We start from the raw sequence: 11,602 nt of genomic DNA on the forward strand, positions 1-11,602 counted from the left end.
TGCTATGCATATGGCATCAGTCACGGCATGCTGTGTATACTACCATCCATCAAGACGACAATCCAACAAGCAACATGACTGCGGCCTCTCCGCGTTCTCTGCGTCAGGATGCCGAAAGCGAGCAACATGCCCGTGCAATTGTCGTCGGTCGATCACCAGTCCAGGCCACGCAGCAGGGCCGTCTCGGCCCGTTGGACCTTTTGGCCCGTGTCACCCATCGCCACTGGCCACTGACCACTCTGGTACTCTGGCCGTCGTGTGCTCTCGTGTTGGCCGCGAACATGCGGTGCATATCGACGGGTGGGGGGTACTGGTTTTAAGCTCCTAATGAACCACAATCAAACGTCGGCACGAATGCACCTCTGATCCTCTAGCCTCTGGCCTCCGGTCTCTGACCCCACGTATGCACGTACCCCCCGGTACCCAAATGTCCCCCGTGTCAGCCAGGCCCGACATGCCCGTGGCCCGTCATCTCCGCATCCACGGCCATTTCTGCGCGCACCACCGAGACGCACCCGACCTAATCTGGCGCGTGGCGACTACATTCCCCTCGACGCTCCGCGGCACACCCAGGCGCCCAGGCTCCTCTCGCCACCGTCGCCTGCCCTCACAGCTCATACATCCGTAGTTATAGCGCGCGCTTCGCGTACCTTTTATGCGGAGGTTCACTGTCCCGCCCAAAGCTGCACGGTAACTGTACCTGCAAAGCCCCTCTCTGCGCGTGAGTGTGTGTGTCGTCGTCTCTCGTTTCTCTCATGCTTCTCCCGGCAAGAAAACGCACATCCCATGCCCCCACCCCCCACCCGGTCCAGGCTCTCCCCATCTATGGGCTTCACGTCCCGACATGGTGCCGAGGCTGGCAACGTCTCCGGGGGATGCACGTTGCGTGTGTTGCATAGCATGCCTATGCGTGCCCGCCCCGACACGCCGGTTCTGCCGTTGGATACGATACACGGTGCGCGGTGCGGTGCGATGGGAATGCCATGTGTCACATCTCTCACGCAAACATCAACAGAAGAGAGGCGGGGGGGGGGCATTATAGAAAAACAAAAATATATGCGCAATACCATGCAGGGTGTGGTGGTGGTGGTTGGTGGTGGTTGGTTGGTGGTGGTGGTGGTGGTGGAAATAACACACTATCTACAGTACTCTACAGCAGAGGTTCCCTTGTACAAGCCCCGCGCTCCTCTTTCAGCTTTCGTCATTAAATCACAACCCCCCAGTCACAGGTCCTGGTCCTCCTGGGCCAGCGTCTACCGCAACTTGCGGAAGGGACTGAGTCCCGTTGGCGCCGCGCCCGTGATGGACAGTTGACCTGTGGCCTGCGCCTGCCCGTCCTTGCGCTGGAACGCGTTCCAGAACCGCAGCGTCTCGTCGCCCGCACCAGTGACGATCGTCTGGCCGTCGGGGCTCATGGCGAGGTATAGCACGCGGTACGTGTGCCCCGTGAGGGTCGCGACTTGGGACATGGACGGGTATCGCCAGATGTGGATCTGGTTCTGCACCGGGCCGCCAGAGTATCCGTGCGTGGACACGAGCTCGTTCGAGTTCTTGGACCACATGAGGTTACACACCTGCAAAAACGAGCGTTAGAAATTGAAGAGATGCAGACGCAGGGGTGCCTCATGACTCACTTGTGACCCAGTGTCCCACTCGCTAATGAGACCGCCAGTGAGGCTGTTCCAGAACCGGATCGTCTTGTCGGCCGTGCCTCCGCCACTGGCGAGGACCCCACGCTGGTGCGGGCTCCATGCCATCGCCTTGACTGCAGCGCGGTGCTCGCCAAACCGCCACGTCGGACGCGCCTCGGTGCCGCCCCAGACGTAGAGCTTGTTGTCGTTGCCACCAGACGCGAGCTGGTCGGTATCCTGGTTCCACTTTAGCCCGCACACCTCTTGCTTGTGGTGGCCGGCCAGACGGCGGATCAAGGGGTCTTGCATGCGCGTGTCGCGGTGCATGATGGTGCGGTCGCGCGAACCAGACGAAAGAATGTGGTTGTTCCACGCCAGGCAGCCGACGCGGGCATTGTGGCCGTCCATGGTACGGATGCGCTTGCAGTACTCGGCGTCCCAGATCTCGACCATGCCGCGGTTCGTGCCGATGGCAAGCACGCTGCCCTTGTTGGTCCATTCCAGGCCAGTGATGGTGTCTGGGCACTCTTCGCCCTCGGACAGGTTGGCCGACAGGTCACACAGCTTGGTAACCCTGCTGGTTTGCGCACTCCACAGGTACACGCAACTGTTGAGGCCGACACCGAGAATGTTGGAATTGGACCAGGACACGAGGTTGAGGTAAAAGTCGTCTGCAAGCTCTGGCGCGTCGAGCACCTTGAACGGCGTTCGCGAGATTTGCCGCACCGTCTTGCGAGGGCTCATCAGCACGCGCTGGGAATCGCGGCCGACGGGACTGAGGCTGTACTTGTCGTGGTTCATGTCGTCGAGGGCACTGTTCGTGAGCTCAGCCATGCGCCTCGATGCGGGCGACGAAAAGTTGAGGATCCGCTTCTTGGAGGGCGTAGCAGGCGAGCCAGACAGTGCCGGTGATGCTGCGCGGTTGCGGCTGGGCGGTGTACGCACGCCACCAGACGCGGATGCCAATGCGACCTGCGACTGGTGGGCACGATGCTGTGCCGAGCTGGGTCCCGCACCTGGAGCCCGTGTACGTCCCGAGGTGGGCGTCGAGGGTGCATGCAGCGGCAGTGGAGGCAGGTGTGACGCTGGCGAGAGCTCGCGGTCGGTTCGGTCTCCAGTTCCTGACACACCGGGAGGTGGGTGATGGTGCAGAGGAGTCGTGCCTGCGCTGGACATGGGAGCGTTGGTCGGGAGGTTGGGAAGCGTCGACGAGTTGAACGTGATGGGACGACGGATCTGGCCGTGGCGTGATGGCGAAGCATGCGGCCGTGTCGATGGGGATGCAGAGCGTGATGGCGAGTTGGGAGCAGGGAACAGCTCATTCTTGAGAAGCGTTGAAAACGTAGAATTGACTTCGTCTGATGGATCCGGGGTGTGTCAGCCAGCAAACACCATCACGCACAGGCGCTCGCTCCGCTTCTCCACAGTCAACCCACCTCGACGAGCTTCGGCATCCGTGCCCTGGCCATGGCTTCTCCGTCGTGAGCGCGACGACTTTGATGATGAGCCTTCATGCGAGTTGGTATCTGGAAGCAGCTGGAACGCGGCGTGCATGTCAGACCCGTCGCGGGTAGGGATAAACCTGGAATGGGAACGTCAACATCCGGCCGCTGTCGCTCGAGATAGGAAAGCAAACGCACCGGTCGCCATAGTCTCGTGACACGGCCTTTCCATGGAGTGCAGGACTCATACTGCTGCGACCGTTAATGTCGTAGTCGCTGCCAAGGACGATTCGTTCCTTTGTTGAGATGGTTGTGGTGGCGGTGGTGAAAGGTGACCGGTCCTTGGAGGGGGACCGAGGAGAGATTGATACCGTGGCCGAGGAGCGGAGACGGCGAGAGAACTCGGTTTCGAACAAGGACATGAGATGCTTTTACACAGACATGGGACGACTCGGCTGGAGGCGAGTGATGGGATTGGGGTGGCAAAGGAAGGCCAGTGTGGGATGGGGGGTGTTGAATGAGACGTGGGTGATTCGGGGAGAGGGTGTGTGTCTGTGTTGGTGTGTTGTTTTGACCGGATGCAATGTGTGGGGAGCGAAACGAGGAGAGCGGTGGTCGGGGCGACAAAGACTAGAGGGGTGACAGGTTCGAAGATGGTTGTGGGACAGAGGATGATGATGACGGGGAGGGGACAAAGGATGGGTGACAAGGGGGGGATGTGGGATGGATGGAGAGAGAGGATTGCCAGGAAGGAAGACGCCGGAAGAGGTGGCAACGGCGCACACACACACACACAACAGCATGTTGGATTCATTACGTAAACACCAAAACTCTAAATATGCTTCTGGGCACAAACAACAGATAGGTTTGATTTCAAGTGTCCGTCCCACTTTTTTTTCTAATGACAAAAGTCTAATCCCCGCATGTAGTGTCGATCAGGATCGTCCACACCGGCCACACCGGCCACACCCCATCCGCACTTGGTCCGTCGAGGGTCATCCCCCGTCTCCCCCTTCTTCCCGCCCGCCCGGGAGGCGTCGACAAGCCTCGCGCAACACTGAACATCAGAGGACAGCTGTCGGGGGCATGGGGGAGGTAGAGCAGGGAGGAATGGCCGCGTTGTTGGCAAACATGCCCCCCCGCCCCCCACTCCCCTCCACGCCATGGACTCCAGCTGTTTCGACTGCGATCTCGGGTCAGTGCTTTGCTGTTTCTGACAAGCTTAATACGCCAGGACACAGTGACCGACGGGACGCCATAACGCACTAGCTTGCAGGTTTTCAGGCGTACAGCCAAAGTGTAGTGTTTTGAGCCCAAAGTCGCACTACACCGTTCCCCCCTGTCTGGCTTCTGCGCTCTGGCCCTGGAAAGCTGACGTGTTTGTGAGCTTCTGGGACGCTGTTTAAAGGGTCAATCAAGGTGAGGCGAACAGTCACGCCGCCACGCAGCCACGCAGTGCCGCGTTCATTATCAACCCAAGAGCTTAACGGAGGGTATCGGTGGGAGATGCATGCAAGAAAGAAAAGATAATTGTGGTGATCTAGTAAAGGACCTCGTCGTTTGCCTGGCTGTTGAGGACCTCCTCTGCGCGGCGGTTCTGGGAGATGACGTACGCGAGTGAGAACGCATTGTCGTCGCAGAGCTTTGCGATGCTGCTCTCAAAGCCCATGACGCTCTTGTGCAGCGCACGGAGGACGGGGGCCATCTCGCCCTTGCGCTCGCGCATCAGGCGGCCGTGGCTCGTGAGCATGGCGGCAGTCCACACGAGGTCAAACTCGACGTGCGGGGTCGACTCGGCGTGCTCGGCGATAAACCTCAGCAGGCGCGGGGCGTACACTGGTGGCAGCTGGCGGGCGATGAGGCGCACGTCTCCGGGAGGGATAGCCTCGTAGACGCGCTGGAGGAGAGCGGCCTCGTTGAGGCGGAGGGCCATGACAAGAGCGACGAGGTGGTCGCCCTGCGAGAGGGTCGCAAGGACGGCCTCGGGAGTGAGGTCGAGTGACAGGTCAAAGGGGTCAAACGAGGTACCTTCATCCAGAGTGTAGATCAAGAGACCCTCGGTCGATGCGGCAGCCCACGAGCGACCAGTGGCCGAGAAGCGCACACAGCTGGTCCGTGCTTCACGGCGGTACTTGCGCTTGCTGAGGTCACCCTTCTGGGCACCGGGAAGCGACTTGTCGAGACGGTCCTCGAGGTCCGACTCGTCGGCGGCAGCGTCGTCCAGGGCATCCAGGTTACCGGCCTCGGTCATCTTACGCGAGTCGAGCATCTCCTGGGTACCGTCGAGCGAGAGGTTTTCGGAAATCTGGAACTTCTTGACCATGACACCCTCGACACGGTCATAGATGACCACATACTTGCTCTGGCCACCAGCCAGCACGCAGCTGCCGTCCGCAGTCCACGCAACCGAGTTGAAGTACTTGGACGCCTGGTTGTTGGCAGCGCTCATCATGTCCTCGTTCTTGCGACCGCCGGAAATGTCACGCCTTCCCTCAATAACACTCTTGATCTCGCCCTCGGCCACGTCCACAAACGACAACTGGCCGTCGAGGGTAGCGACCACCAACTCCTTGCCGTCCGGGTGGAACGCCAGGGCGGTCGCCTCGCTGGAAACGGTGATGGGCTCGCTCTCGCGTGCGCGGCCAAAGACACCCCACAGGCGGACCGAGCGGTCCCACGACGACGAGGCGAGCTGGTTGCCCGTAGGCGAAAAGGAGAGGCCAGACACGGGGGCGGTGTGGCCGGAGAGAATGTCGAGGAGCTTGCCGGTCTGGACCGACCACATGTAAATCTCAAACGAGTCGAGCGAACCAGCGCACACGACGTCTCCCGAGGGGTCGACGGCGAGCGAGCAGAACTGGACTGGGGTTGGGGTGGTGAATGTGCGGAAGTTGCGGTATCGCACAAGGTCAAAGGCGCGAACAGTGCCGTCCAGCGAGGCAGAGAACAGGACCTGGCCCTGCTTGGCAAATTCGACGGCCGAGATGGACGCAGAGTGTTCCGGGAATGTGACAAAACAGAAGCCACTGGACGCGTTCCACAGCTTGACCTTGCCGTCCTCTCCACCGGTGGCCACGTTCTGTCCGTCGGGCGAGAACGCGAGCGTGTTCATGTCAAAGTAGTGGCCCTGCTGCTTGAGGACGTAGCTCTCCGACTGCCACTCCCAGACAAGGAGCTGACCGAGCTTGCTGGCACCGAACGCCAGCCACTCGCCAGAAGCCGAGACGGCAACACTGGAAATCTTCTCGTTCGAGATCGACAGGGTGTGCACGGGGGTAAAGTCGGGCATCTCCCACAGACCAAAGACACCAGTCGAGAAACCGACAATGAGGAGCGAGGTCTGGGGGTGGAAGGTGGCACAAGCGACCTTGGTGTTGGCCTGGTTGAAGAAGTGGCGGGTAGTAATACCCCAGCGGGTGTACGCGACAGTGTGGTCGGCGACAGTAGCCGCCGAGGCAGAGGTGGATGGCAAGTCGAGAATGTCCATCTCGACGTCCGAGTCATCCTCAGCGGCCGTCTTCTTGGCGTTCCAAGTAAAGACGGCACCGTCACGAGAGACAGTGTAAATGGTCTTCTCGTCTTCGGAAAACCACGCGCCGACAACCATGTCGCGGTGACCACCAAACGACTTGGGCTTGAAGCCCTCGAGGGGGTCCAGAGTGTACAGACGGGCAGTCATGTCGCGCGAAGTGGTGAGGAAGTACCTGGTGGGTGGTGGTCAGAACGACGTCCATTGCTGTTAAAATACCCACCTCGAAGTCTTGCTCCAGTGGATGCTGACAACCTCATCCTGGTGGCCAGTGTACTCGCGGTGAAGGACAAAGGGGGCAAACTCGCGCGCGAGGTGGCTGGGGGTGTTCCACACCTGGACGTGGTTGCCGTGGCCAATGGCAAAGTACTTGCCGTTGGGGGTAAACGCGACTGCAGACACGGGCTTCTGGAAGTTCATGTGGTGGAGCACAGTTCCCTTGCGGAAGTGGACGAGAAGGGCGCGGCCATCTGGGGACCGTTAGCGCACGCAAACGCCAGTAGGACAACTCACCTTGGTCAATCGAGATGAGCACCTGCCCATCGGGCGAAAGCGCGATGCACGCAATGTTCTTGCGGTTCTCAAATGGCAGGGTACGCGACTTGTTGCTGCAACCGGTCAGCTCAAGCACAACCGGGCCGAGGTGGGGGTACTCACTTGACGAGGTCAAACACGCTCACGCGGTTGCCCACAGGCGACAGGACGCTGTTTCCGTCCGGCGTAAAGACCACGTTGCCCTGGCGGTACACGGTACCGCACAGGTTCGAGAACTGAAAGTTCGACTTCATGGTCGATGGGTCCCCGTTATGTGGTGATGCGGCGAGGGGTGTGGTCGGCAGCCGTAATGTGGTGAAGGACGAGGGTTGTTGGTGGTGACATCGGGCACTTGACTTTTTGCAGGACAGTGGCAAAGTTTCCCACGGGTGTATCCAATTCGTCCGCGTGACCTCCACATCTCATGTCCACCATCCGTCGTCTACACCACAACCATGCGTGGCATACATGCACGAGGAGCTTCATGCACAGGAGGAAGCGAAGTGCAGGAACCGTTCTACCACAGACCGTGATACCTTTGATGTGCTTACCCGCCCCATACTAGGCGACACTGAAGCAGCCAGACATGACCGCGCCATGGGAGGGAGTTCTTCTCGTTCTCCATCGACATCGAAATGTAAGTAGGCTTCTCCCGAGGACAGGTGAAGCGAGGACCCTGTCCAGCTTACAGGTAAGGAAATGAAAAATCACCACGACGCAGTAAGGCTGCCGCAGAACCCAATGTCAAGTCAACAGACCTCCTATAGCCAACTGTACCCTCCTCAACGTCCCCAGGGGCTCTGCCGCAATGCCCCTACCCTCCCAGGCCAAAAGAGACGCTCCTCTACGTCGAGGAGGGCCCAAAAATGACCACTGACAGGATCGAACTGCCGACCTCCGCATGGACTAGTAACCAAGGCTGGGTATTAGTACGATGCTCTAACCAGCTGAGCTAAGCGGCCGATGGGAGTTGGTCCTCCAGCTGCGATGTGGTCTGGCTCGCGCTAGAGGCATGGGAATGCACATACAGTCATCTTGTCAGGTCTGCAAGCACTGTAGATACCTGGGGCAGTTGTGGGGGCGACCCATGGTGTTGGGAAGGAGGACATCTTGCAAACTGAAGCGAATTCGACCGGAAGAGGCATGAGATGATGAGATTGAAACACGGACGATCCCAAAGTGGCGCGTCACACAAATTGCCGATCGCGCCGATCCCACCACCACCTCCGGACCAACACCACTACCATCATCATCGACATCTTTCCAATCGTCCAACCCTCCTAGACGTCCAAAAAGGTTGGCTTGGGAGGAACTGAATCCTCTGCTGACGAGAGTGGGATTCGAACCCACGTCCGAAGACTGCGGATGATCTTCTGCAAAGAAGCAGAAGAAAACCTTAACACAGCGCCTTAGACCGCTCGGCCATCTCGCCGATTATGTTTTCTTCCTCGGCCCCACGGCCGCGGCTGCTGGTCCCAAAACGCTAGAAGCGCGTATGCATGCTGCAGGAGATGTAGAACATCCCTGTCTAGAGTGCGTCAGGTTGTAGAGCAAGGTTAGAGGTTCAGGAAGTCGTTTGAGAGCGGGTTACGCCCTTTACCCCACTTTGGTGCCACTTTCAGGTCAGGCGTGATTGGGATTGCATTAGGCATTGTACGGCTACAAATACTTCATGGTGTGCCTGTCTTCTCCTATGTGTGCGAGACGGTCCTGCTAAATCCATAGCAGGGGTCTCGTGTGATGGGCGTAAGTGTCGGGGCAGCTTGTCGTGGCTCAGAGCGGAAGTGGTGCCCGAAAGGGGCGGCGTGTGAGTGCTGTCATGGGATGTTGTGCGAGTCACCTCATCCTGACCCACCCGCACCAGTCTCACCATGATGATGAGCACTGGTGTGGTGGACGTGATGCTCGTGGGCTTTGTGAGTCCCGTGGCTATGGTTGTTCTTGTGGTGCTTGGTTTTCCTCGGGCTCTTCTTTGGCTGCTTGAGGTGAGACTGATCACCGGTGTCTTCGTCATCGGAGGGTAGCTCGTGGCCCTCGTATCCCGGCGGGGAATCCATGTAGTGTGGGGGCGGAACTCCCATGAAGCTCTGCGACAGCGGCACGGCAGGCCTCGAACGGTGGAGAGCCGAGATACATGCCGCACGGTACTGAAGGGACAAAGTCAGCGTCATTTGCGGAATAATCGAACAAACTAAAGCTGCCACGCGGAATAGACACGTACTGCTTGGATGATCACGGTGAGGAAGATTGAGATGGCGACGACGATGAGAAGCACCTTCATCTCATCGGGCATCTCGGGTGGGCCGGGAGAAGGACTCCCCGGCTTGACCGCCTTGTGGAGAATGGATGTGTGGGTTGGCAGGTGCACGGCTAGAGGTGTGACCGGCCACGCTGCCGCGGGTGCGAGAGAGAAGCCTAGCCAGAATGCAACTTGAACGAGTTGTATCATCGCCAGCTGATATGGGTTGGAGGATCGAGGATCAAGGTGCCACTCGGGCCTAGCTCAGAGTTGTGGTTGGTTATACACGCCAGAACAGTAAAGGACAAGACAGAAGTGGCAAGATGTGTGAAGGAGAAGGTCAATATATGTGTGCGAACGAGCCTTGGCATCTTATTGTGCGTGTCAGACAACCAGCATGCGTCATCTGACCCAACTGTGGGTGCAAGGGTGCCTCCCAGATCCAAAACAATACAAAGAATATTGATTACGTAATGTTGTTTGTTAGCGTGACTGCGGAATCAAAACATGCCAGATGCGTCGTACTTTTGAGTGGCAAGGTGGCGTCCTCGCGACCATTGTCCCTTTGCTCGCGATCAGATCTACCAGATGCGGCCAACTGACGGTCACCCAGTGGCCATCGGGTGGGGAAGATGTTACAAGAACCCCATGCCCCCATGGTTTCTCTCCTTCTCTCTCATCCATCGATATTCGATAGCATTTCTTACTCCAACTCTACCTGCTACATACAATCTCCAACTCCGTCTACCATGGCTCCCTTCATCCCCATTCCATCATCTCCCCGCCCCCTCCCCACTATCCCCACCTCAAACTTCGGGGCGGGTCCCCTCCCCTCCCTCCCGTCCTGGGTCGTTGGCGCTGACCGCCCGCTTCCTCCTCCTCCTCTTCCTCCTCGCCGCACTCGCCAGAGCCGTCCCATTCAACCTCCTCCTGTCCCGGCTCCCAGCCCCCGAGCATCGACCATTACCAGCACCCAGGTCTCTGAGGTCACCCCCTCTCCATCCAATAGGCGTGTCCCTCCTCCTCCTACTATCCCTACTTTGCCCGGAGGCTGGCCTGCCCAGCCCAAGTCGCAGTCACCACCCAAGGTCGAACCCCAGCCCCAACCCACGATCACGCCCCAGGCCGACCCCAAGCGCAAGTGGTTTGCCACCCAGAGTGACCGCCCGATGCCTGGCTCCTACGACTTTATTCGCAACGAGTGCCTCAAGGACATGTTGGAGCACGCTCCCCTTCCCACCATGAAGGCCGTTCTTGCCGATATCAACAGCAGGCCTGCTCCTAGCCGCCGCTAGAGGTTAGGCCACACACCACCGCAACACGACAACAGCAAGCACCACACCAGACACGAGCGAAAGAGTCACATCACAGACACCATACCACACTGTATCGAGGACCCATTTCATGGAACACACACACACACACACAAACACACACTGCATTGAGCACCCACTGCTGTCATATCACCCACCACGCATGTACAGGCCGCTCAACTGGACACCAAAGTAGCACCAAACCACACGAAGCCACATTAGACCGACGGTACACCACATACACTACATCACATCACACGAAGCCATACACCAAACAAAGCGAGCTACACCGCCATGTCGGGGCAACGAGGATTATATTCTTGGCATTGAGCTTTCTATACATACATGCAGCCGATCGTTCACACACCACCGCCACCCTCCGCACCCGCGAGTGGCATTTGCTGTGGCACCGTCCACCATCCACCCCTACCTTCCCACATATGCCAGCCAGGACGAGGCCATGTTACGGCCCAAAAGGTCTCAGAAGCAAAAGGGAACACCTAGAGGGTGCTCTTCTTCTCCGCCAGGGAGTTGAACCCTGCTCTACCGCGATGTGTCGTCGTCCAGAGGACCTTGACTCTCTCCATATGAGAGGCGGTTATACTAACCGATATACTAGCGAAGAGGCGATGAGGACTGCCTGAGAGGTGGCGAGCAGAGCTATCGGGACATCTGAATGCAAACAAGCACTTTGAGCATTGAAACGTCTGTACGTTCGGATACCTGAGGGGTGGCAGTCCCTTTCGGGAAGGAAAACAGCCGCGTTGAACCACTAGTCCGACAGCTGATCGCGAGCAGGCCTGGCCTGGCTTCTCCCCTTCGTTTGGCGCTTCTCTGAATAACAGTCGACACACCCTACATGGCATCAGAGCAGCAGATGATAGCCGTTGTACGCATTAGCATCGATGAGAGGT

General features: G+C 58.7%; 4 protein-coding genes and 3 non-coding genes across 7 annotated transcripts; 1 reads left to right on the plus strand and 6 right to left on the minus strand.

Moving 5' to 3' along the window:
- Positions 1–1,253: 1,253 nt before the first annotated feature.
- On the minus strand, positions 1,254–3,495 carry CDH1 (substrate-specific activator of APC-dependent proteolysis; the record flags this gene model as incomplete). Its single annotated transcript, XM_028620238.1, has 4 exons — positions 1,254–1,574; positions 1,635–2,989; positions 3,068–3,213; positions 3,272–3,495. 4 exons carry the CDS (start codon positions 3,493–3,495, stop codon positions 1,254–1,256), a joined length of 2,046 nt encoding a protein of 681 aa, XP_028479210.1.
- A 1,118-nt stretch (positions 3,496–4,613) lies between these two features.
- Positions 4,614–7,390, minus strand: EHS24_004678 (uncharacterized protein; the record flags this gene model as incomplete). The annotated part of the gene is made up of 4 exons (XM_028620239.1): positions 4,614–6,777; positions 6,826–7,072; positions 7,116–7,210; positions 7,260–7,390. The coding sequence occupies 4 exons, from the start codon at positions 7,388–7,390 to the stop codon at positions 4,614–4,616; spliced, it is 2,637 nt and encodes an 878-aa protein (XP_028479211.1).
- Positions 7,391–8,003: 613 nt separating this feature from the next.
- On the minus strand, positions 8,004–8,098 carry EHS24_004679. Its single transcript has one exon. It is a non-coding gene; the product is annotated as a tRNA-Ile (tRNA).
- A 363-nt stretch (positions 8,099–8,461) lies between these two features.
- EHS24_004680 lies at positions 8,462–8,568 on the minus strand. Its single transcript has one exon. It is a non-coding gene; the product is annotated as a tRNA-Leu (tRNA).
- Positions 8,569–8,977: 409 nt separating this feature from the next.
- EHS24_004681 (uncharacterized protein) lies at positions 8,978–9,585 on the minus strand (the record flags this gene model as incomplete). Its single annotated transcript, XM_028620240.1, has 2 exons — positions 8,978–9,283; positions 9,358–9,585. The coding sequence occupies 2 exons, from the start codon at positions 9,583–9,585 to the stop codon at positions 8,978–8,980; spliced, it is 534 nt and encodes a 177-aa protein (XP_028479212.1).
- A 539-nt stretch (positions 9,586–10,124) lies between these two features.
- EHS24_004682 (uncharacterized protein) lies at positions 10,125–10,670 on the plus strand (the record flags this gene model as incomplete). Its single annotated transcript, XM_028620241.1, has 1 exon — positions 10,125–10,670. The coding sequence occupies one exon, from the start codon at positions 10,125–10,127 to the stop codon at positions 10,668–10,670; it is 546 nt and encodes a 181-aa protein (XP_028479213.1).
- Positions 10,671–11,204: 534 nt separating this feature from the next.
- Positions 11,205–11,313, minus strand: EHS24_004683. The gene has a single exon. It is a non-coding gene; the product is annotated as a tRNA-Glu (tRNA).
- Positions 11,314–11,602: the final 289 nt, after the last annotated feature.

Source organism: Apiotrichum porosum (genome assembly GCF_003942205.1).
Source record: "Apiotrichum porosum strain DSM 27194 chromosome Unknown scaffold_2, whole genome shotgun sequence".
Lineage (NCBI taxonomy): Eukaryota > Fungi > Basidiomycota > Tremellomycetes > Trichosporonales > Trichosporonaceae > Apiotrichum > Apiotrichum porosum.